Consider the following 27,520-nt stretch of genomic DNA (forward strand, 5'->3'; position numbering starts at 1 on the left):
TAGTGTATAAAATGATGATATAGGGGTAATCAAGTATCACTGACAAGTTTTAGGTCACATGATCAATGGCAGATGTCAATGAACATATAGTATTGTATCGTTATATGAATTGTATTTTTCGTGAAGGATTATTTTATAGTAGTTTTCAAAGTTAGCGCTGCTGGTATATTGAATCACATGATGCAGGTGAGACCGCCGGAGGCATTCCACTTGCTTAATAGTTGAAAGTAAGAAATCATGAATCTTGTAATGGTATGCTTCTTTGATATAATGTGACAAAGAAATCAAGGATCTATGACTGTGGAGTACAGTAGGGAAGTCCGTCTGGGACCTGCCTTATGAAATACTATTATTTTATTTTTCATTTTTTGTCAAATAATGCAATCTTCTAGTTTGTGGAGAACCACCTCAACTACTGAATGGAAATGTCACTGTATATTCAAGGGATATACCTGGTACGACCTTTGCATGGTATGACTGCAACGAGGGATATGTTTTTGAGGGAGATGATGCGGATATATTCTGCAATGAAAATGGTACTTGGGAATCATTTTCAGGAGTATGTGGTAAGTTTTTCCTCTTGACAAAATTCCTAGCCAATATACACCACGCAATCTATCCCTGGTAGTGCCCTACGTTTGATGATATGATAATTGATTGATGGTGCAGATCTAGGTGTGATTTGAAATAAAACAAACCATTAATTCCAATTATATACAGCCACAATAGGTGAGTGCGCCATTTTGTAAAGCTGTTGGCTGTTTGTTACCATAGTAACAAGTTGGAAGATTCTTACAAAGCAGTTTATTTCAGTGTGTGAAAGGACTTAGGTTCAGGTGTGATGTGCATATTTATACCTTGGTCACATTTGCTCTACGGAGGGCTGTACGGCGAGTCGAAAACAGCCGTTTTAACATTTTTTTGTCCAACTACATGTATGTAGGTGGTTTGAATTAAAATCAATAAAACAGCTGTTTTCGACTCGCCGTACGGCCGCCGTAGAGCAAATGTGACCAAGGTATTACTAGGTGCAAGTAAAAGGTATCAGTGATTTAGCTCCCGTTAGTCCTCAAACTTCAACGGAAGGCTGTTGGGTTACAGACATTGGTGGAGAAGGTCAGTAGCATGGAGTGCATGCATCAGTGATCACAATTATACTTGCATTGGACAATTTCCATTTTATAACTCCTTACATTACATAGAATTTTTACAAATGTTCTCCAAACAAAGACCATTCTTTTACATCCTCTTTCTATGTGCCTGATAAAGCATCGGATGGCATCTGTTTGTCTGCCGATAGCCAAATGGTTTGTGAAACGAGGGTTAACGTAGACCACACATTTTTGAAGTGCCAGCTGTCGCTCATTCACCCATGGCAAATTATTCTTATTCTGCCGCAAAAAAATTGTCTGAAAATTTATAAGTGAGAAGGGAAGAATAGGAAAAAGTAAGATAAAATTAGTATTGATTAATTAGTACATTATAATTGCCATGAATATGGAATAAATATTATGAACCTAGCATTCCATAGAAGTGTGTTTTCAAATTCTAGGGCTAAATATTATATCAGAATACCATCCACTAGGTTTATCTGCGCCCAAAACTTTTGGCTTTCTGTGATCACGCCTCTCCTCTCATCATCTCATTTGTTTCGGATCACTCTAAAGCACACCTTCTCTCACGAGATTTCTCCATTCGCCTCTGTCAGCTGAAAAGGCTTGCGGGTTTGATGGCACTGGACCTTACATCACACATCTTTGAAGCATTACCTTCCCACTTTAAGGTTTAGCTTACCATCAGGTGAATTCCTTGAAAGTCTTGGGATGCATCATTGACAGTGCCTGTTCTTAAAAAGAATAGTCATGATCACAATGAAGAAGTTCATTCTGTGTTGGCAGAGATTACCATTACTTCTTGCATCACATACTCGCATGGTTTGGAATATATCTAATGTGATCAAGCTTTGCCTTAAAGGGGAATGAAACCTTTGGAACAAATAGGCTTGTGTAGAAACAGAAAAATCAAAGAATAAGAATAAAGAAAGTTTGAGAAAAATCGGACAAATAGTGAGAAAGTTATGAGCATTTGAATATTGCAATCACTAATGCTATGGAGATCCTCACATTGGCAATGCGACAAGGATGTGTGATGTCACTGATGAACAAATTTTCCTTTGGTAGACTATAAAATACCCTAAAGATTTCTCTTTTTGCTTTTTGTTATGATGATAAAAACTCTTTATCCATGATGTATTCTTAAAAAATATGTATTACATGCCCTCATGTAGACAGAACACATGATTTATGGATAGATGTGATAAAAGAGGCAATTCTAGTGAAATATATACTAAAGTAATGGGGAAAGTTGTTCATCAGTGACATCACACGTCCTTGTCGCATTGCCAATGTGAGGATCTCCATAGCATTAGTGATCGCAATATTCAAATGCTCATAACTTTCTCATTATTTGTCTGATTTTTCTCAAACTTTCGTTGATCTGTTTCTTTGATTTTTCTGTTTTCACACAAGCTATCTTGTTCCAAAGGTTTCATTCTCCTTTAAAGTACAGTAGACAACAAGTAAAGTGTGACGGTGTAAGAGGCTAAGTGATGGTGCTTGTTCTGCCTTATTTACATATCCCTTATCCCTCTTGGCTTGAGGTCTTTCTTTGGACTTACTCACACCTACTTCCCTTTGTGTCTACCCACTCCTTTTCTTTCTTCCCCTTCATTAACCTGATTGGTCATCTCTTCTCACTAATGCCCCTTTTGTCTCCTTGTTTCTAGCATTGCTGTTGGATGTTTGTGGTCTATATCATGGTTGTTTCACTTTATATGTTTGTCATTTTGCCTCCGACGAAGATTCTGCTAGGATCGAAAGCTTAGGCCCCTTTTGACTCGAATTTACATCAGTAATTAGATTATCTATGCTAATGCTCATTTTCATATTTGTCTCGCCTGCATAGCAGAGCGAGACTATAGGTGCTGCTTTTCCAATGGCGGGGGTGTCAACATTGAAATCTTAACAAAGGTTTAGTGTTTGAAATGTCATAACTTAAAAAGTATATGGACCTAGTTCATGAAACTTGGACATAAGGGTAATCAAGTAATAATTGAAATATAAGAGGACATTAACCTTACGAGCCCTGCTCTTTCTGAGGTTCTCTCTCCGTCTGTCTTTCAACTTTTCTTTAATTTCCTGTGTTTGTTGATTTTTATAGTTGTCACAATGCTTCATGATTATAAATACTGAAGATTTGTATTGCCTGAATGTGAAAACACCTTTGTCACACACTTGTACATGTATGTAGAGAAAGAAAGATAAATAAATTGATTGATAATGCACATTTTCACTATGAATTCTGATCAATACCTGAGGTTTCGCAGAATCAAATCCCTGATGACAGCCTTGAATGTGATGTAGTTCACATATAGTTGCAATCATATTAGATTATGAATGTTATAGAAGGAGCTGCATCAATTCCAACAGCTGAAATCATGTGCTCTATCTTTTTTACAGTACTCTGTCTTTTTTTCACGTCTCTCATGTTATAGTTATTACGTGTGTTGTACCAAGCATCTCTACCCCTCTTTTAACTGATTGCACGATGAATGAGAGCGTTCGATCTGGTACATCTTGCGAATTTTCTTGTGACACTGGCCATTTTTTAAAAGGGGAAACATCTAGTATGGAATGTTTGGACACCGGGTACTTTTCTGCTGACAGACCAAGTTGTGAAGGTATATTCATATCAATAAAATTTGGTAGTTAAAGGGGAAATCCATGCGAACAGGCCTGGCAAAACAGTGCAATTAGGCCTGTGATAAACCTGAAACATTTTGAATTCTCAAGGGCTATATGAATAGAGCTGTAATCCATTTTGTCGTTGCGTGAAAATTAATTTGCTCTTTCTTTCGGATTATATAAACTAAAACGTCACATTTTCAAGGCTTCTTTAGTATTATATTGATATATCCTGAAAAAATGATATAAGAAATCAAAAGTTCTCATTTACCAGTACTTTTTCTTTTTTTTTTCTCAAAACAGAGTACCATCTTGCATGTACTTTGTCCAAACATATCATTTGATTAGCAAAAACTAGTTTAGATCAAGTAGATGTTTCCAGTTATTTCTTAAATAAGAAAATCAGGACCATTTTCATGTTTGAGGGGGATCTTGTTCTAATATTTAGCTTATTTATGCATATTGGAATGACAGTGATGTGAATAGATCATAGATCACACAGGTTTTATTTAAAATGTTTGATTTTAGGTGTGTCACACATTCTTGATCTGACAAGGATTGAGGCATGAAGTTTGACTGCTTGCAGTTACATGTAATATTAAATTAGTTATATTTAAAGCTTGATTTCTAATTACTGTAAGTAATAATCTATTCCTACTATAAAACCTTACATCACACATCTTTGAAGCATTACCTTCCCACTTTAAGGTTTAGCTTACCATCAGGTGAATTCCTTGAAAGTCTTGGGATGCATCATTGACAGTGCCTGTTCTTAAAAAGAATAGTCATGATCACAATGAAGAAGTTCATTCTGTGTTGGCAGAGATTACCATTACTTCTTGCATCACATACTCGCATGGTTTGGAATATATCTGATGTGATCAAGCTTTGCCTTAAAGGGGAATGAAACCTTTGGAACAAATAGGCTTGTGTAGAAACAGAAAAATCAAAGAATAAAAATAAAGAAAGTTTGAGAAAAATCGGACAAATAGTGAGAAAGTTATGAGCATTTGAATATTGCAATCACTAATGCTATGGAGATCCTCACATTGGCAATGCGACAAGGATGTGTGATGTCACTGATGAACAACTTTCCCCATTACGTTAGTATATATTTCACTAGAATTGCCTCTTTTATCACATCTATCCATAAATCATGTGTTCTGTCTACATGAGGGTATGTAATACATATTTTTTAAGAATACATCATGGATAAAGAGTTTTTATCATCATAACAAAAAGCAAAAAGAGACATCTTTAGGGTATTTTATAGTCTACCAAAGGGAAATTTGTTCATCAGTGACATCACACATCCTTGTCGCATTGCCAATGTGAGGATCTCCATAGCATTAGTGATCGCAATATTCAAATGCTCATAACTTTCTCATTATTTGTCTGATTTTTCTCAAAATTTCGTTGATCTTTTTCTTTGATTTTTCTGTTTTCATACAAGCTATCTTGTTCCAAAGGTTTCATTCTCCTTTAAAGTACAGTAGACAACAAGTAAAGTGTGACGGTGTAAGAGGCTAAGTGATGGTGCTTGTTCTGCCTTATTTACATCAGTAATTAGATTATCTATGCTAATGCTCATTTTTATATTTGTCTCGCCTGCATAGCAGAGCGAGGCTATAGGTGCTGCTTTTCCAATGGCGGCGGTGTCAACATTGAAATCTTAACAAAGGTTTAGTGTTTGAAATGTCATAACTTAAAAAGTATATGGACCTAGTTCATGAAACTTGGACATAAGGGTAATCAAGTAATAATTGAAATATAAGAGGACATTAACCTTACGAGCCCTGCTCTTTCTGAGGTTCTCTCTCCGTCTGTCTTTCAACTTTTCTTTAATTTCCTGTGTTTGTTGTTTTTATTATTGTCACAATGCTTCATGATTATAAATACTGAAGATTTGTATTGCCTGAATGTGAAAACACCTTTGTCACACACTTGTACATGTATGTAGAGAAAGAAAGATAAATAAATTGATTGATAATGCACATTTTCACTATGAATTCTGATCAATGCCTGAGGTTTCGCAGAATCAAATCCCTGATGACAGCCTTGAATGTGATGTAGTTCACATATAGTTGCAATCATATTAGATTATGAATGTTATAAAAGGAGCTGCATCAATCCCAACAGCTGAAATCATGTGCTCTATCTTTTTTACAGTACTCTGTCTTTTTTTCACGTCTCTCATGTTATAGTTATTACGTGTGTTGTACCAAGCATCTCTACCCCTCTTTTAACTGATTGCACGATGAATGAGAGCGTTCGATCTGGTACATCTTGCGAATTTTCTTGTGACACTGGCCATTTTTTAAAAGGGGAAACATCTAGTATGGAATGTTTGGACACCGGGTACTTTTCTGCTGACAGACCAAGTTGTGAAGGTATATTCATATCAATAAAATTTGGTAGTTAAAGGGGAAATCCATGCGAACAGGCCTGGCAAAACAGTGCAATTAGGCCTGTGATAAACCTGAAACATTTTGAATTCTCAAGGGCTATATGAATAGAGCTGTAATCCATTTTGTCGTTGCGTGAAAATTAATTTGCTCTTTCTTTCGGATTATATAAACTAAAACGTCACATTTTCAAGGCTTCTTTAGTATTATATTGATCAGAGTTGCTAATTTTCCGGATTTTTCCGGAATTCCGGATTTTTTCCTTTGCTGAAAAATATTCCGGGAAAAAAAATCGATTGTCAAAGTGAAATCCGTAAAAATTTCCCCTCCAAATCTTGTCACGGAGTTCGCTACGGAGAGCGCAATTTCAATTTTGGATGGCCAATTTGCGCAGACGGAAAATTATTAGCGTTGTGCGCAGCATGAAGTTTAGCTGGTACTGTACTTGCACGGTACGCGCGAGCAATACATTGTAGCAGTTGCAAACGCCTCCCTATACCCTGCAGGGATACGGGTGTCAGCGCTATCCCAGTCGGGCGATCGCCCGGTAGAACCGCTCGAAGCACGGCCCGGTGTGGCTGCAATTGCCTGCTGCTGCGTGAGTGATTGGTTGTCTGCCGCGGGATTTCAGCTGAAAACCTATTTGCTACCATGAAATATGTGTTCTCTGGTGCGTATTCATCAATTCATATGTGTGAACTATCCATCATTTTGATAGAAATTGTGATTTATGGATTTTCAATAGTATAGGATTGTCTTGTTGATGAGTACAGTGAGTGAAAAAGGGCACCCCAGCTGCTAGTGCTACATACACCCGTCCCGAGTCGCACCCATTGGCCGCAGCATATTAACCCGCAGCAGGTTAACCCGTACCGTAATGAGTACGGGTTACATGATTTTTTTTTTTTGAGCACCTTTCTTGCCTATGATATGAAGTTTATTATGTCATTAATTATTTGTTATGTACTAGGCCTACTGTAGATTAATGATTTCAGCCCTCTAAAGAATAAGAAAACGTTCCACTTCCAGCTTCAGGGGGCTTCGCCCTTGACCCCGCCAGGGGCCCTGGGCGGGCCCCTGGGCCTGGACCCCCGGCCTGGGTTTTCAGGATTTTTTTGAGCTATCAGTTAGCATCTCTGATTGATATATCCTGAAAAAATGATATAAGAAATCAAAAGTTCTCATTTACCAGTACTTTTTCTTTTTTTTCTCAAAACAGAGTACCATCTTGCATGTACTTTGTCCAAACATATCATTTGATTAGCAAAAAGTAGTTTAGATCAAGTAGATGTTTCCAATTATTTCTTAAATAAGAAAATCAGGACCATTTTCATGTTTGAGGGGGATCTTGTTCTAATATTTAGCTTATTTATGCATATTGGAATGACAGCGATGTGAATAGATCATAGATCACACAGGTTTGATTTAAAATGTTTGATTTTAGGTGTGTCACACATTCTTGATCTGACAAGGATTGAGGCATGAAGTTTGACTGCTTGCAGTTACATGTAATATTAAATTAGTTATATTTAAAGCTTGATTTCTAATTACTGTAAGTAATAATCTATTCCTACTATAAAACCTTACATCACACATCTTTGAAGCATTACCTTCCCACTTTAAGGTTTAGCTTACCATCAGGTGAATTCCTTGAAAGTCTTGGGATGCATCATTGACAGTGCCTGTGCTTAAAAAGAATAGTCATGATCACAATGAAGAAGTTCATTCTGTGTTGGCAGAGATTACCATTACTTCTTGCATCACATACTCGCATGGTTTGGAATATATCTAATGTGATCAAGCTTTGCCTTAAAGGGGAATGAAACCTTTGGAACAAATAGGCTTGTGTAGAAACAGAAAAATCAAAGAATAAGAATAAAGAAAGTTTGAGAAAAATCGGACAAATAGTGAGAAAGTTATGAGCATTTGAATATTGCAATCACTAATGCTATGGAGATCCTCACATTGGCAATGCGACAAGGATGTGTGATGTCACTGATGAACAAATTTCCCTTTGGTAGACTATAAAATACCCTAAAGATGTCTCTTTTTGCTTTTTGTTATGATGATAAAAACTCTTTATCCATGATGTATTCTTAAAAAATATGTATTACATGCCCTCATGTAGACAGAACACATGATTTATGGATAGATGTGATAAAAGAGGCAATTCTAGTGAAATATATACTAAAGTAATGGGGAAAGTTGTTCATCAGTGACATCACACATCCTTGTCGCATTGCCAATGTGAGGATCTCCATAGCATTAGTGATCGCAATATTCAAATGCTCATAACTTTCTCATTATTTGTCTGATTTTTCTCAAACTTTCGTTGATCTGTTTCTTTGATTTTTCTGTTTTCACACAAGCTATCTTGTTCCAAAGGTTTCATTCTCCTTTAAAGTACAGTAGACAACAAGTAAAGTGTGACGGTGTAAGAGGCTAAGTGATGGTGCTTGTTCTGCCTTATTTACATCAGTAATTAGATTATCTATGCTAATGCTCATTTTTATATTTATCTCGCCTGCATAGCAGAGCGAGACTATAGGTGCTGCTTTTCCAATGGCGGCGGTGTCAACATTGAAATCTTAACAAAGGTTTAGTGTTTGAAATGTCATAACTTAAAAAGTATATGGACCTAGTTCATGAAACTTGGACATAAGGGTAATCAAGTAATAATTGAAATATAAGAGGAAATTAACCTTACGAGCCCTGCTCTTTCTGAGGTTCTCTCTCCGTCTGTCTTTCAACTTTTCTTTAATTTCCTGTGTTTGTTGATTTTTATAGTTGTCACAATGCTTCATGATTATAAATACTGAAGATTTGTATTGCCTGAATGTGAAAACACCTTTGTCACACACTTGTACATGTATGTAGAGAAAGAAAGATAAATAAATTGATTGATAATGCACATTTTCACTATGAATTCTGATCAATACCTGAGGTTTCGCAGAATCAAATCCCTGATGACAGCCTTGAATGTGATGTAGTTCACATATAGTTGCAATCATATTAGATTATGAATGTTATAAAAGGAGCTGCATCAATTCCAACAGCTGAAATCATGTGCTCTATCTTTTTTACAGTACTCTGTCTTTTTTTCACGTCTCTCATGTTATAGTTATTACGTGTGTTGTACCAAGCATCTCTACCCCTCTTTTAACTGATTGCACGATGAATGAGAGCGTTCGATCTGGTACATCTTGCGAATTTTCTTGTGACACTGGCCATTTTTTAAAAGGGGAAACATCTAGTATGGAATGTTTGGACACCGGGTACTTTTCTGCTGACAGACCAAGTTGTGAAGGTATATTCATATCAATAAAATTTGGTAGTTAAAGGGGAAATCCATGCGAACAGGCCTGGCAAAACAGTGCAATTAGGCCTGTGATAAACCTGAAACATTTTGAATTCTCAAGGTCTATATGAATAGAGCTGTAATCCATTTTGTCGTTGCGTGAAAATTAATTTGCTCTTTCTTTCGGATTATATAAACTAAAACGTCACATTTTCAAGGCTTCTTTAGTATTATATTGATATATCCTGAAAAAATGATATAAGAAATCAAAAGTTCTCATTTACCAGTACTTTTTCTTTTTTTCTCAAAACAGAGTACCATCTTGCATGTACTTTGTCCAAACATATCATTTGATTAGCAAAAACTAGTTTAGATCAAGTAGATGTTTCCAGTTATTTCTTAAATAAGAAAATCAGGACCATTTTCATGTTTGAGGGGGATCTTCTAATATTTAGCTTATTTATGCATATTGGAATGACAGTGATGTGAATAGATCATAGATCACACAGGTTTGATTTAAAATGTTTGATTTTAGGTGTGTCACACATTCTTGATCTGACAAGGATTGAGGCATGAAGTTTGACTGCTTGCAGTTACATGTAATATTAAATTAGTTATATTTAAAGCTTGATTTCTAATTACTGTAAGTAATAATCTATTCCTACTATAAAACCTTACATCACACATCTTTGAAGCAGTACCTTCCCACTTTAAGGTTTAGCTTACCATCAGGTGAATTCCTTGAAAGTCTTGGGATGCATCATTGACAGTGCCTGTTCTTAAAAAGAATAGTCATGATCACAATGAAGAAGTTCATTCTGTGTTGGCAGAGATTACCATTACTTCTTGCATCACATACTCGCATGGTTTGGAATATATCTGATGTGATCAAGCTTTGCCTTAAAGGGGAATGAAACCTTTGGAACAAATAGGCTTGTGTAGAAACAGAAAAATCAAAGAATACGAATAAAGAAAGTTTGAGAAAAATCGGACAAATAGTGAGAAAGTTATGAGCATTTGAATATTGCAATCACTAATGCTATGGAGATCCTCACATTGGCAATGCGACAAGGATGTGTGATGTCACTGATGAACAAATTTTCCTTTGGTAGACTATAAAATACCCTAAAGATTTCTCTTTTTGCTTTTTGTTATGATGATACAAACTCTTTATCCATGATGTATTAAAAAATATGTATTACATGCCCTCATGTAGAAAGAACACATGATTTATGGATAGATGTGATATAAGAGGCAATTCTAGTGAAATATATACTAAAGTAATGGGGAAAGTTGTTCATCAGTGACATCACACATCCTTGTCGCATTGCCAATGTGAGGATCTCCATAGCATTAGTGATCGCAATATTCAAATGCTCATAACTTTCTCATTATTTGTCTGATTTTTCTCAAACTTTTGTTGATCTGTTTCTTTGATTTTTCTGTTTTTACACAAGCTATCTTGTTCCAAAGGTTTCATTCTCCTTTAAAGTACAGTAGACAACAAGTAAAGTGTGACGGTGTAAGAGGCTAAGTGATGGTGCTTGTTCTGCCTTATTTACATCAGTAATTAGATTATCTATGCTAATGCTCATTTTTATATTTGTCTCGCCTGCATAGCAGAGCGAGACTATAGGTGCCGCTTTTCCAATGGCAGCGGTGTCAACATTGAAATCTTAACAAAGGTTTAGTGTTTGAAAAGTCATTATAACTTAAAAAGTATATGGACCTAGTTCATGAAACTTGAACATAAGGGTAATCAAGTAATAATGAAATATAAGAGGACATTAACCTTACGAGCCCTGCTCTTTCTGAGGTTCTCTCTCCGTCTGTCTTTCAACTTTTCTTTAATTTCCTGTGTTTTTTGTTTTTATTACTGTCACAATGCTTCATGATTATACTGAAGATTTGTATTGCCTGAATGTGAAAACACCTTTGTCACACACTTGCACATGTATGTAGAGAAAGAAAGAGAAATAAATAAATAAATAATGCACATTGTCACTATGAATTCTGATCAATACCTGAGCTTTCGCAGAATCAAATCCCTGATGACAGCCTTAAATGCGATGACGTTCACATATAGTTGCAATCATATTAGATTATGAATATTATAAAAGGAGCTGCATCAATTCCAACAGCTGAAATCATGTGCTCTATCCTTTTTACAGTACTCTGTCTTTTTTTCACGTCTCTCATGTTATAGTTATTACGTGTGTTGTACCAAGCATCTCTACCCCTCTTTTAACTAATTGCACGATGGATGAGAGCGTTCGATCTGGTACATCTTGCGAATTTTCTTGTGACACTGGCTATTTTTTAAATGAGGAAACATCTAGTATGGAATGTTTGGACTCCGGGGACTTTTCTGCTGACAGACCAAGTTGTGAAGGTATATTCATATCAATAAAATTTGGTAGTTAAAGGGGAAATCCATACGAACACGCCCGGCAAAACAGTGCAATTAGGCCTGTGATAAACCTGAAACAGGGCTATATGAATAGACCTGTAATCCATTTTGTCGTTGCGTGAAAATGAATTTGCTCTTTCTTTCAGATTATATAAACTAAAACATCACATTTTCAAGGCTTCTTTAGTATTGATTTATCCTGAAAAAATGATAAAAGAAATCAAAAGTTCTCATTTACCAGTACTTTTTCTTTTTTTTCTCAAATCAGAGTACCATCTTGCATGTACTTTCTCCAGACATATCATTTGATTAGCAAAAACTAGTTTAGATCAAGTAGATGTTTCCAGTTATTTCTTAAATAGGAAAATTAGGACCATTTTCATGCTTGTTGGGGATCTTTTTCTAATATTTTGCTTATTTATGCATATTGGAATGACAGTGATGTGATTCGATCAAAGATCACACAGATTTTATTTAAAATGTTTGATTTTAGGTGTGTCATAAATTCTTGATCTGGCAAGGATTGAGGCATGAAGTTTGACTGCATGCAGTTACATGTAATATTAAATTAGTTATATTAAGGGATTGATTTCTAATTACTGTTAGTAATAATCTATACCGACTATAAACTGTTGTAAAGAATGTATTTGATTATATTCCATTGTGAATTAACCCCTTTGTGGCACTTATTTTCTCCTATTCATAACTTTTTTTAGAACCTGCAAAATGATTTTTTGCACAATGTTCTATTTTCATGACATATACCTAAGAATTCTGTTCAAATCCTTAAACTTGTCATTTTGACTTCTGTTATAGAAGTCACCTGTTCGTTACCTGACTCGCTTCCATCAAACTTAAAGACTGTTGATACTGACTGCGAGGGTGGGAACTCCATTACTTACGGAAAAGTATGTGATTATACTTGTGATGAGGGACATAGTCTTGTTGGATCTGATTCGGTAACTTGTCGGCAAGATTCGTCTCTTTCCAGTGACTTACCTACGTGTGAGGGTAAGTATGAAGAAATGACTAGTCAGAAAGATTTTTTTTCATCTTATAGATGCTAGTTGTGGTAACTAAAATGAATCTGAACATATTCCAAGAAAGTGGCCACCTTAAGTTAGTGTTTGTACGTATTAGAATATAAAATGTTCCAAATGATTATGGAATAAAATGTGAAGTGTTACTTAATTTCTTTTTCATCCATTAAAATTGAAGTTTAGCATCTATTGCACTCTCTCAGTAATGTTTTCTTATTGAAAATATCTCTTTGATCACTGTCCAAATTCAGGGGTTGGGTAATAGAAAGGTACAAAAAAATTATGACATACTGAAATTTGTAATTTGAAAAATAGTGCAAGTAGGTCTGTGATAAACCTGAAACAGTTTGAATTCTCAAGGGCTATGTAAATAGAGCTTTAATCCATTTTGTCGTCGGTGAAAATGAATTTGGACTTTCTTTCGGATCGTATAAACTAAAACGTCACATTTTCAAGGCTTCTTAGTATTATATTGATTTATCCTGAGAAAATAATATAAGAAATCAAAAGTTCTCATATACCAGTACTTTTCCTTTTTTTTTCTCAAAACAGAGTACCATCTTGCATGTACTTTCTCCAGACATATCATTTGATTAGCAAAAACTATTTCAGATCAAGTAGATGTTTCCAGTTATTTCTTAAATAGGAAAATTAGGACCATTTTCATGCTTGTTGGGGATCTTTTTCTAATATTTTGCTCATTTATGCATATATTCGAATGATAGTGATGTGATTCGATCAAAGATCACACAGATTTTATTTAAAATGTTTGATTTTAGGTGTGTCATAAATTCTTGATCTGGCAAGGATTGAGGCATGAAGTTTGACTGCATGCAGTTACATGTAATATTAAATTAGTTATATTAAGGGATTGATTTCTAATTACTGTTAGTAATAATCTATACCGACTATAAACTGTTGTAAAGAATGTATTTGATTATATTCCATTGTGAATTAACCCCTTTGTGGCACTTATTTTCTCCTATTCATAACTTTTTTTAGAACCTGCAAAATGTTTTTTTTGCACAATGTTCTATTTTCATGACATATACCTAAGAATTCTGTTCAAATCCTTAAACTTGTCATTTTGACTTCTGTTATAGAAGTCACCTGTTCGTTACCTGACTCGCTTCCATCAAACTTAAAGACTGTTGATACTGACTGCGAGGGTGGGAACTCCATTACTTACGGAAAAGTATGTGATTATACTTGTGATGAGGGACATAGTCTTGTTGGATCTGATTCGGTAACTTGTCGGCAAGATTCGTCTCTTTCCAGTGACTTACCTACGTGTGAGGGTAAGTATGAAGAAATGACTAGTCAGAAAGATTTTTTTTCATCTTATAGATGCTAGTTGTGGTAACTAAAATGAATCTGAACATATTCCAAGAAAGTGGCCACCTTAAGTTAGTGTTTGTACGTATTAGAATATAAAATGTTCCAAATGATTATGGAATAAAATGTGAAGTGTTACTTAATTTCTTTTTCATCCATTAAAATTGAAGTTTAGCATCTATTGCACTCTCTCAGTAATGTTTTCTTATTGAAAATATCTCTTTGATCACTTTTCAAATTCAGGGGTTGGGTAATAGAAAGGTACAAAAAAATTATGACATACTGAAATTTGTAATTTGAAAAATAGTGCAAGTAGGTCTGTGATAAACCTGAAACAGTTTGAATTCTCAAGGGCTATGTAAATAGAGCTTTAATCCATTTTGTCGTCGGTGAAAATGAATTTGGACTTTCTTTCGGATCGTATAAACTAAAACGTCACATTTTCAAGGCTTCTTAGTATTATATTGATTTATCCTGAGAAAATAATATAAGAAATCAAAAGTTCTCATATACCAGTACTTTTCCTTTTTTTCTCAAAACAGAGTACCATCTTGCATGTACTTTCTCCAGACATATCATTTGATTAGCAAAAACTATTTCAGATCAAGTAGATGTTTCCAGTTATTTCTTAAATAGGAAAATTAGGACCATTTTCATGCTTGTTGGGGATCTTTTTCTAATATTTTGCTTATTTATGCATATTGGAATGACAGTGATGTGATTCGATCAAAGATCACACAGATTTTATTTAAAATGTTTGATTTTAGGTGTGTCATAAATTCTTGATCTGGCAAGGATTGAGGCATGAAGTTTGACTGCATGCAGTTACATGTAATATTAAATTAGTTATATTAAGGGATTGATTTCTAATTACTGTTAGTAATAATCTATACCGACTATAAACTGTTGTAAAGAATGTATTTGATTATATTCCATTGTGAATTAACCCCTTTGTGGCACTTATTTTCTCCTATTCATAACTTTTTTTAGAACCTGCAAAATGTTTTTTTTGCACAATGTTCTATTTTCATGACATATACCACTTTTCCATCTTATAGATGCTAGTTGTGGTAACTAAAATGAATCTGAACATATTCCAAGAAAGTGGCCACCTTAAGTTAGTGTTTGTACGTATTAGAATATAAAATGTTCCAAATGATTATGGAATAAAATGTGAAGTTTTACTTAATTTCTTTTTCATCTATTAAAATTGAAGTTTAGCATCTATTGCACTCTCTCAGTAATGTTTTCTTATTGAAAATATCTCTTTGATCACTTTTCAAATTCAGGGGTTGGGTAATAGAAAGGTACAAAAAAATTATGACATACTGAAATTTGTAATTTGAAAAATAGTGCAAGTAGGTCTGTGATAAACCTGAAACAGTTTGAATTCTCAAGGGCTATGTAAATAGAGCTTTAATCCATTTTGTCGTCGGTGAAAATGAATTTGGACTTTCTTTCGGATCGTATAAACTAAAACGTCACATTTTCAAGGCTTCTTAGTATTATATTGATTTATCCTGAGAAAATAATATAAGAAATCAAAAGTTCTCATATACCAGTACTTTTCCTTTTTTTTTCTCAAAACAGAGTACCATCTTGCATGTACTTTCTCCAGACATATCATTTGATTAGCAAAAACTATTTCAGATCAAGTAGATGTTTCCAGTTATTTCTTAAATAGGAAAATTAGGACCATTTTCATGCTTGTTGGGGATCTTTTTCTAATATTTTGCTTATTTATGCATTGGAATGACAGTGATGTGATTCGATCAAAGATCACACAGATTTTATTTAAAATGTTTGATTTTAGGTGTGTCATAAATTCTTGATCTGGCAAGGATTGAGGCATGAAGTTTGACTGCATGCAGTTACATGTAATATTAAATTAGTTATATTAAGGGATTGATTCTAATTACTGTTAGTAATAATCTATACCGACTATAAACTGTTGTAAAGAATGTATTTGATTATATTCCATTGTGAACTAACCCCTTTGTGGCACTTATTTTCTCCTATTCATAACTTTTTTTAGAACCTGCAAAATGTTTTTTTTGCACAATGTTCTATTTTCATGACATATACCTAAGAATTCTGTTCAAATCCTTAAACTTGTCATTTTGACTTCTGTTATAGAAGTCACCTGTTCGTTACCTGACTCGCTTCCATCAAACTTAAATACTGTTGATACTGACTGCGAGGGTGGGAACTCCATTACTTACGGAAAAGTATGTGATTATACTTGTGATGAGGGACATAGTCTTGTTGGATCTCATTCGGTAACTTGTCAGCAATATTCGTCTCTTTCCAGTGACTTACCTACGTGTGAGGGTAAGTATGAAGAAATGACTAGTCAGAAAGATTTTTTTCCATCTTATAGATGCTAGTTGTGGTAACTAAAATGAATCTGAACATATTCCAAGAAAGTGGCCACCTTAAGTTAGTGTTTGTACGTATTAGAATATAAAATGTTCCAAATGATTATGGAATAAAATGTGAAGTGTTACTTAATTTCTTTTTCATCCATTAAAATTGAAGTTTAGCATCTATTGCACTCTCTCAGTAATGTTTTCTTATTGAAAATATCTCTTTGATCACTTTTCAAATTCAGGGATTGGGTAATAGAAAGGTACAAAAAAAAATTATTACATACTGAAATTTGTATACCCCTGCTAAATTGCAAAACAAAGGGGCCATGTAGGAATCAGCATGCGTTGGAATTGTCATGAAATTTGGCACACACATTGGCACGGAATCCGCTTGATTCCCATACATTTGTTATTGTAAGGAACCAAACGGTCCTGTCTTGTTCTTTGGAGTCCTACTTGCTCCCATTTCAGACTTTAAATTCATTTCTTCACTGGTGCTATGTCCGGGCTTTGAAATATGTATCTCGATTAGACAAATTGGCCCGTATTATGAAGTCTGGTTTAACTTAAACTCAGGTTTAAAGTTGTGGTCTAAGTATGGGAAGCCAAAAGTATCAAAATTTTTATAAAGTTGTATGTTTCTAATGTTTACTGTGCTCTTTCCTGATTCATCGATGGTGAAGACAATCATCTATTTATACTTCCTACACAATTATGAATGATTTGAGAGCTAAATGAGCTGAAAGTATGATATTTCTACTGTTAGTGATTATGTAACAATTGGCAGTCAATACTTAAACCACAACTTTAAACCTGAGTTTAAGTTAAACCCGACTTCAGAATACTGGCCAGTGTGTTTATAAATCTGATCAACTCTTTGTCATTAACCCTTATGGCAGCGGCCTCCGTGTCTTCATCCCCGTACATGTAGTCCTTAATTTGTGTACTTACTTTTTTCTTGGACATGCCTCCCAAGGCTGAATCTGTGCAGGCCCTAGTCGAAATAAAATAGTAAAAAAATAGACAAAAAATATAAGAAAAAATATATTTTTATACTATATTTTCCTAACAGAAAATAGAGGAAAAATATTCTAAAAATACTTAAAAATTACAACAAAAATAGGAAAGAAATATATTTTACAGCTATTTTTCTCTTCAGAAATTAGAAAAAAAATACATTGAAAATAGGAAGAAAATAGGAGAAAAATAGGAAAAAATATATTTTTTTTAAATTTAATTTGGAACAAAGAAAAAAATAGATTAAAAATAGAGGCTGTGTGGAAAATATATAAAAAATAAATTTTTATACTATTTTTTCCCCTTACAGAAAATAGTGAAAAAATATTCTAAAACTACAAAGAAATTACAATAAAAATAGGTGAAAAATATATTTTTCAGCTATTTTTCTCTTCTGGAATTAGAGAAAAAATACTTTGAAAATAGAAAGAAAATAGAACAAGAAAAGTAAAAAAAATATATTTTTGGTTATTCAATTTGGAACAAAGAAAAAAAAATGTATTTTTTGTGTGTTTGAAAAAATAGATTTTCCAGTTGCACATCTATTTACTATTTTTAAAATATTTTTACGTATATTAATCATCTAAAAATGTATTTTTTCGCTATTTTCTAATAATTTTAAAAACATTACCTAAATATATATATTTTCCCTATTTCCAAGGAAGAACTATGTTTCCTCTATTTTTGTTGTGTCAAATTATATGGATATGTACCTGATCTTTCACAATTTTGTATCACTTCTTTTATTTTCCTTGCACACACACACTTAAGAAAATTGGTAACACTCCCCCCCCCCCTGGCTGTTACTTGAACTAAGTATCTTTACAATGAATGTCCACTCCTGTTATAACAAGGTGCAGGGAAAAGTGAAATAATTATCCTTGCACATACATGTAGGATTGAAGAATCAAGGAAAATTGCCTCATTGTATTGAAACATTGTTGTTAATTGCCACATGCACAACAATACAACAGGAATTGACAAAACTTGCCCTAGTCTCTCAGCCTTTTGAAATCTGTTAAAAATATATCAAAGAGTGACAAAATCATATAAATTTTTTATTGTATTGGAATTTAATGAATTAAAATTGTTACAAACTATGTTTGAGACATAACAAGCTGTGTATTATTCTTATGAGTCAACGATTATCTTACACAGTAAGAAGGTAGTCAGTCGAATTTTTACAAGCTAGCTCGGAGGATAAAATTTTAATATAATGCAATGCAACAAAAAGGAACATTCATGAGGATAAGCACTAAACTGTCTCACCAATAAAGGAATTTTTTTTTGGAATTGTCATAACTTTGTTATTCCTCATTCAATTATGATGAAATTTTCATTTTTTTTTTTTGGGGGGGGATCTGATGTACTCAATACATGTATTTTCAAATCACATAACTTTCAATCTTATAGTACCCTTAAGGATCAATACCAGGCCCATCAACCAAATGAGTGAGACAACTGGTTATAGAAACATTTATTTTACAATGTAAAATGGTCCAAAGAGATCTATGAAGAAAGATTCAGATAAAGGGAACAGAAAAAATCCATTTTGTCGTTGCGTGAAAATTAATTTGCTCTTTCTTTCGGATTATATAAACTAAAACGTCACATTTTCAAGGCTTCTTTAGTATTATATTGATTTATCCTGAAAAAATGATATAAGAAATCAAAAGTTCTCATTTACCAGTACTTTTTCTTTTTTTTCTCAAAACAGAGTACCATCTTGCATGTACTTTGTCCAAACATATCATTTGATTAACAAAAACTAGTTTAGATCAAGTAGATGTTACCAATTATTTCTTAAATAAGAAAATCAGGACCATTTTCATGTTTGAGGGGGATCTTGTTCTAATATTTAGCTTATTTATGCATATTGGAATGACAGTGATGTGAATAGATCATAGATCACACAGGTTTTATTTAAAATGTTTGATTTTAGGTGTGTCACACATTCTTGATCTGGCAAGGATTGAGGCATGAAGTTTGACTGCATGCAGTTACATGTAATGTTAGATTAGTTATATTAAAAGCTTGATTTCTAATTACTGTTAGTAATAATCTATACCTACCATAAAACCCTTGTAAAGAATGTATTTGATCATATTCCATTGTAAATTAACCCCTTTGTGGCACTTATTTTTTCCTATTCATAACTTTGTTTAGAACCTGCAAAATGTTTTTTGCACAATGTTCTATTTTCATGACATATGCCTAAGAATTCTGTTCAAATCCTTAAACTTGTCCTTTTGACCTCTATTATAGAAGTCACCTGTTCGATACCTGACTTCCTTCCACCAAACCTAAATACTGTTGATACTGACTGCGAGGGTGGGGACTCCATTAATTACAATAAAGAATGTACTTATACTTGTGATGAGGGATATAGCCTTGTTGGATCTGATTTGGTAATTTGTCAGCAGGATTCTACTCTTTCTGGAGAGTTACCTACGTGTGATGGTAAGAATGAAGAAATGACTAGTAAGAAAGATTTTTTTTCATCTTATAGATGCTAGTTGTGGTAACTAAAATGAATCTGAACATAATCCAAGAAAGTGGCCACCTTAAGTTAGTGTTTGTACGTATTAGAATATAAAATGTGCCAAATGATTATGGAAAAAAGGTGAAGTGTTAATTAAATTCTTTATCATCTATTAAAATTCAAGTTTAACATCTAGGGCACTCTCTCAGTAATGATTTCTTATTGAAAATATCTCTTTGATCACTTTTCAAATTCAGGGATTGGGTAATAGAAAGGTACAAAAAAAAATTATTACATACTGAAATTTGTATACCCCTGCTAAATTGCAAAACAAAGGGGCCATGTAGGAATCAGCATGCCGTTGGAATTGTCATGAAATTTGGCACACACATTGGCACGGAATCCGCTTGATTCCCATACATTTGTTATTGTCAGGAACCAAACGGTCCTGTCTTGTTCTTTGGAGTCCTACTTGCTCCCATTTCAGACTTTAAATTCATTTCTTCACTGGTGCTATGTCCGGGCTTTGAAATATGTATCTCGATTAGACAAATTGGCCCGTATTCTGAAGTCTGGTTTAACTTAAACTCAGGTTTAAAGTTGTGGTCTAAGTATGGGAAGCCAAAAGTATCAAAATTTTTAGTAAGTTGTATGTTTCTAATGTTTACTGTGCTCTTTCCTGATTCATCGATGGTGAAGACAATCATCTATTTATACTTCCTACACAATTATGAATGATTTGAGAGCTAAATGAGCTGAAAGTATGATATTTCTACTGTTAGTGATTATGTAACAATTGGCAGTCCATACTTAAACCACAACTTTAAACCTGAGTTTAAGTTAAACCCGAGTTCAGAATACGGGCCAGTGTGTTTATTAATCTGATCAACTATTTGTCATTAACCCTTATGGCAGCGGCCTCTGTGTCTTCATCCCCCTTCATGTAGTCCTTAATTTGTGTACTTCCTTTTTTCTTGGACATGCCTCCCAATGCTGAATCTGTGCAGGCCCTAGTCAAAATAAAATAGTAAAAAAATAGACCAAAAAATAGACAAAAAATATAAGAAAAAATATATTTTTATACTTTTTTTTCCAAACAGAAAATAGAGGAAAAATATTCTAAAAATACATAAAAATTACAACAAAAATAGGAAAGAAATATATTTTACAGCTATTTTTCTCTTCAGAAATTAGAAAAAAATACATTGAAAATAGGAAGAAAATAGGAGAAAGATAGGAAAAAAATATATTTTTTTTTAATTTAATTTGGAACAAAGAAAAAAAATAGATTAAAAATAGAGGCTGTGTGGAAAATATATAAAAAATATATTTTTATACTATTTTTTCCCCTCACAGAAAATAGTGAAAAAATATTCTAAAACTACAAAGAAATTACAATAAAAATAGGTGAAAAATATATTTTTCAGCTATTTTTCTCTTCTGGAATTAGAAAAAAAATACTTTGAAAATAGAAAGAAAATAGAACAAGAATAGGAAAAAAAATATATTTTTTGGTTATTCAATTTGGAACAAAGAAAAAGTAGGAAAAAAACGTATTTTTTGTGTGTTTGAAAAAATAGATTTTCCAGTTGCACATCTATTTACTATTTTTAAAATATTTTTACGTATATCAATCATCTAAAAATGTATTTTTTCGCTATTTTCTAATAATTTTAAAAACATTACCTAAATATATATATTTTCCCTATTTTCAAGGAAGAACTATGTTTCCTCTATTTTTGTTGTGTCAAATTATATGGATATGTTCCTGATCTTTCACAATTTTGTATCACTTCTTTTATTTTCCTTGCACACACACACTTAAGAAAATTGGTAACACTCCCCCCCCCCCCTGGCTGTTACTTGAATTAAGTATCTTTACAATGAATGTCCACTCCTGTTATAACAAGGTGCAGGGAAAAGTGAAATAATTATCCTTGCACATACATGTAGGATTGAAGAATCAAGGAAAATTGCCTCATTGTATTGAAACATTGTTGTTAATTGCCACATGCACAACAATACAACAGGAATTGACAAAACTTGCCCTAGTCTCTCAGCCTTTTGAAATCTGTTTAAAAAAATATCAAAGAGTGACAAAATCATATAAATTTTGTATTGTATTGGAATTTAATGAATTAAAATTGTTACAAACTATGTTTGAGACATAACAAGCTGTGTATTATTCTTATGAGTCAACGATTATCTTACACAGTAAGAAGGTAGTCAGTCGAATTTTTACAAGCTAGCTCGGGGGATAAAATTTCAATATAATGCAATGCAACAAAAAGGAACATTCATGAGGATAAGCACTAAACTGTCTCACCAATAAAGGAATTTTTTTTTGGAATTGTCATAACTTTGTTATTCCTCATTCAATTATGATGAAATTTTCATTTTTTTTTTTGGGGGGGGGATCTGATGTACTCAATACATGTATGTTCAAATCACATAACTTTCAATCTTATAGTACCCTTAAGGATCAATACCAGGCCCATCAACCAAATGAGTGAGACAACTGGTTATAGAAACATTTATTTTACAATGTAAAATGGTCCAAAGAGATCTATGAAGAAAGATTCAGATAAAGGGAACAGAAAAAATCCATTTTGTCGTTGCGTGAAAATTAATTTGCTCTTTCTTTCGGATTATATAAACTAAAACGTCACATTTTCAAGGCTTCTTTAGTATTATATTGATTTATCCTGAAAAAATGATATAAGAAATCAAAAGTTCTCATTTGCCAGTACTTTTTCTTTTTTTTCTCAAAACAGAGTACCATCTTGCATGTACTTTGTCCAAACATATCATTTGATTAACAAAAACTAGTTTAGATCAAGTAGATGTTTCCAATTATTTCTTAAATAAGAAAATCAGGACCATTTTCATGTTTGAGGGGGATCTTGTTCTAATATTTAGCTTATTTATGCATATTGGAATGACAGTGATGTGAATAGATCATAGATCACACAGGTTTTATTTAAAATGTTTGATTTTAGGTGTGTCACACATTCTTGATCTGGCAAGGATTGAGGCATGAAGTTTGACTGCATGCAGTTACATGTAATGTTAGATTAGTTATATTAAAAGCTTGATTTCTAATTACTGTTAGTAATAATCTATACCTACCATAAAACCCTTGTAAAGAATGTATTTGATCATATTCCATTGTAAATTAACCCCTTTGTGGCACTTATTTTCTCCTATTCATAACTTTGTTTAGAACCTGCAAAATGTTTTTTGCACAATGTTCTATTTTCATGACATATGCCTAAGAATTCTGTTCAAATCCTTAAACTTGTCCTTTTGACCTCTATTATAGAAGTCACCTGTTCGATACCTGACTTCCTTCCACCAAACCTAAATACTGTTGATACTGACTGCGAGGGTGGGGACTCCATTAATTACAATAAAGAATGTACTTATACTTGTGATGAGGGATATAGCCTTGTTGGATCTGATTTCGTAATTTGTCAGCAGGATTCTACTCTTTCTGGAGAGTTACCTACGTGTGATGGTAAGAATGAAGAAATGACTAGTAAGAAAGATTTTTTTTCATCTTATAGATGCTAGTTGTGGTAACTAAAATGAATCTGAACATAATCCAAGAAAGTGGCCACCTTAAGTTAGTGTTTGTACGTATTAGAATATAAAATGTGCCAAATGATTATGGAAAAAAGGTGAAGTGTTAATTAAATTCTTTATCATCTATTAAAATTCAAGTTTAGCATCTATGGCACTCTCTCAGTAATGTTTTCTTATTGAAAATATCTCTTTGATCACTTTTCAAATTCAGGGATTGGGTAATAGAAAGGTACAAAAAAAAATTATTACATACTGAAATTTGTATACCCCTGCTAAATTGCAAAACAAAGGGGCCATGTAGGAATCAGCATGCCGTTGGAATTGTCATGAAATTTGGCACACACATTGGCACGGAATCCGCTTGATTCCCATACATTTGTTATTGTCAGGAACCAAACGGTCCTGTCTTGTTCTTTGGAGTCCTACTTGCTCCCATTTCAGACTTTAAATTCATTTCTTCACTGGTGCTATGTCCGGGCTTTGAAATATGTATCTCGATTAGACAAATTGGCCCGTATTCTGAAGTCTGGTTTAACTTAAACTCAGGTTTAAAATTGTGGTCTAAGTATGGGAAGCCAAAAGTATCAAAATTTTTAGTAAGTTGTATGTTTCTAATGTTTACTGTGCTCTTTCCTGATTCATCGATGGTGAAGACAATCATCTATTTATACTTCCTACACAATTATGAATGATTTGAGAGCTAAATGAGCTGAAAGTATGATATTTCTACTGTTAGTGATTATGTAACAATTGGCAGTCCATACTTAAACCACAACTTTAAACCTGAGTTTAAGTTAAACCCGAGTTCAGAATACGGGCCAGTGTGTTTATTAATCTGATCAACTCTTTGTCATTAACCCTTATGGCAGCGGCCTCCGTGTCTTCATCCCCCTTCATGTAGTCCTTAATTTGTGTACTTCCTTTTTTCTTGGACATGCCTCCCAATGCTGAATCTGTGCAGGCCCTAGTCAAAATAAAATAGTAAAAAAATAGACCAAAAAATAGACAAAAAATATAAGAAAAAATATATTTTTATACTTTTTTTTCCTAACAGAAAATAGAGGATAAATATTCTGAAAATACATAAAAATTACAACAAAAATAGGAAAGAAATATATTTTACAGCTATTTTTCTCTTCAGAAATTAGAAAAAAATACATTGAAAATAGGAAGAAAATAGGAGAAAGATAGGAAAAAAATATATTTTTTTTAAATTTAATTTGGAACAAAGAAAAAAATAGATTAAAAATAGAGGCTGTGTGGAAAATATATAAAAAATATATTTTTATACTATTTTTTCCCCTCACAGAAAATAGTGAAAAAATATTCTAAAACTACAAAGAAATTACAATAAAAATAGGTGAAAAATATATTTTTCAGCTATTTTTCTCTTCTGGAATTAGAAAAAAAAATACTTTGAAAATAGAAAGAAAATAGAACAAGAATAGGAAAAAAAATATATTTTTTCGTTATTCAATTTGGAACAAAGAAAAAGTAGGAAAAAAACGTATTTTTTGTGTGTTTGAAAAAATAGATTTTCCAGTTGCACATCTATTTACTATTTTTAAAATATTTTTACGTATATCAATCATCTAAAAATGTATTTTTTCGCTATTTTCTAATTTAAAAACATTACCTAAATATATATATTTTCCCTATTTTCAAGGAAGAACTATGTTTCCTCTATTTTTGTTGTGTCAAATTATATGGATATGTTCCTGATCTTTGACAATTTTGTATCACTTCTTTTATTTTCCTTGCACACACACACTTAAGAAAATTGGTAACACTCCCCCCCCCCTGGCTGTTACTTGAATTAAGTATCTTTACAATGAATGTCCACTCCTGTTATAACAAGGTGCAGGGAAAAGTGAAATAATTATCCTTGCACATACATGTAGGATTGAAGAATCAAGGAAAATTGCCTCATTGTATTGAAACATTGTTGTTAATTGCCACATGCACAACAATACAACAGGAATTGACAAAACTTGCCTTAGTCTCTCAGCCTTTTGAAATCTGTTTAAAAAAATATCAAAGAGTGACAAAATCATATAAATTTTTTATTGTATTGGAATTTAATGAATTAAAATTGTTACAAACTATGTTTGAGACATAACAAGCTGTGTATTATTCTTATGAGTCAACGATTATCTTACACAGTAAGAAGGTAGTCAGTCGAATTTTTACAAGCTAGCTCGGGGGATAAAATTTCAATATGCAATGCAACAAAAAGGAACATTCATGAGGATAAGCACTAAACTGTCTCACCAATAAAGGAATTTTTTTTTTGGAATTGTCATAACTTTGTTATTCCTCATTCAATATGATGAAATTTTCATTTTTTTTTTTTGGGGGGGGGATCTGATGTACTCAATACATGTATGTTCAAATCACATAACTTTCAATCTTATAGTACCCTTAAGGATCAATACCAGGCCCATCAACCAAATGAGTGAGACAACTGGTTATAGAAACATTTATTTTACAATGTAAAATGGTCCAAAGAGATCTATGAAGAAAGATTCAGATAAAGGGAACAGAAAAAATCCATTTTGTCGTTGCGTGAAAATTAATTTGCTCTTTCTTTCGGATTATATAAACTAAAACGTCACATTTTCAAGGCTTCTTTAGTATTATATTGATTTATCCTGAAAAAATGATATAAGAAATCAAAAGTTCTCATTTGCCAGTACTTTTTCTTTTTTTTCTCAAAACAGAGTACCATCTTGCATGTACTTTGTCCAAACATATCATTTGATTAACAAAAACTAGTTTAGATCAAGTAGATGTTTCCAATTATTTCTTAAATAAGAAAATCAGGACCATTTTCATGTTTGAGGGGGATCTTGTTCTAATATTTAGCTTATTTATGCATATTGGAATGACAGTGATGTGAATAGATCATAGATCACACAGGTTTTATTTAAAATGTTTGATTTTAGGTGTGTCACACATTCTTGATCTGGCAAGGATTGAGGCATGAAGTTTGACTGCATGCAGTTACATGTAATGTTAGATTAGTTATATTAAAAGCTTGATTTCTAATTACTGTTAGTAATAATCTATACCTACCATAAAACCCTTGTAAAGAATGTATTTGATCATATTCCATTGTAAATTAACCCCTTTGTGGCACTTATTTTCTCCTATTCATAACTTTGTTTAGAACCTGCAAAATGTTTTTTGCACAATGTTCTATTTTCATGACATATGCCTAAGAATTCTGTTCAAATCCTTAAACTTGTCCTTTTGACCTCTATTATAGAAGTCACCTGTTCGATACCTGACTTCCTTCCACCAAACCTAAATACTGTTGATACTGACTGCGAGGGTGGGGACTCCATTAATTACAATAAAGAATGTACTTATACTTGTGATGAGGGATATAGCCTTGTTGGATCTGATTTGGTAATTTGTCAGCAGGATTCTACTCTTTCTGGAGAGTTACCTACGTGTGATGGTAAGAATGAAGAAATGACTAGTAAGAAAGATTTTTTTTCATCTTATAGATGCTAGTTGTGGTAACTAAAATGAATCTGAACATAATCCAAGAAAGTGGCCACCTTAAGTTAGTGTTTGTACGTATTAGAATATAAAATGTGCCAAATGATTATGGAAAAAAGGTGAAGTGTTAATTAAATTCTTTATCATCTATTAAAATTCAAGTTTAGCATCTAGGGCACTCTCTCAGTAATGATTTCTTATTGAAAATATCTCTTTGATCACTTCAAATTTAGGGATTGGGTAATAGAAAGGTACAAAAAAAAATTATTACATACTGAAATTTGTATACCCCTGCTAAATTGCAAAACAAAGGGGCCATGTAGGAATCA

At 33.0% G+C, this 27,520-nt stretch overlaps 1 protein-coding gene across 1 annotated transcript in view; it reads left to right on the forward strand.

Annotated features, from left to right (window-relative positions):
• LOC121425992 overlaps positions 1–27,520 on the forward strand; it is a 174,439-nt gene that overhangs the window by 49,553 nt on the left and 97,366 nt on the right. The window contains exons 18-28 of the mRNA XM_041622120.1: positions 393–566; positions 3,554–3,739; positions 5,948–6,133; positions 9,270–9,455; positions 11,653–11,838; positions 12,673–12,867; positions 14,000–14,194; positions 16,368–16,562; positions 19,883–20,077; positions 23,422–23,616; positions 26,953–27,147. Coding sequence (XP_041478054.1) covers positions 393–566; positions 3,554–3,739; positions 5,948–6,133; positions 9,270–9,455; positions 11,653–11,838; positions 12,673–12,867; positions 14,000–14,194; positions 16,368–16,562; positions 19,883–20,077; positions 23,422–23,616; positions 26,953–27,147 — 2,088 coding nt within the window. The remainder of the gene's footprint in view (positions 1–392; positions 567–3,553; positions 3,740–5,947; positions 6,134–9,269; positions 9,456–11,652; positions 11,839–12,672; positions 12,868–13,999; positions 14,195–16,367; positions 16,563–19,882; positions 20,078–23,421; positions 23,617–26,952; positions 27,148–27,520) is intronic.

Source organism: Lytechinus variegatus, chromosome 13 (genome assembly GCF_018143015.1).
Source record: "Lytechinus variegatus isolate NC3 chromosome 13, Lvar_3.0, whole genome shotgun sequence".
Classification (NCBI taxonomy): Eukaryota; Metazoa; Echinodermata; class Echinoidea; order Temnopleuroida; family Toxopneustidae; genus Lytechinus; species Lytechinus variegatus.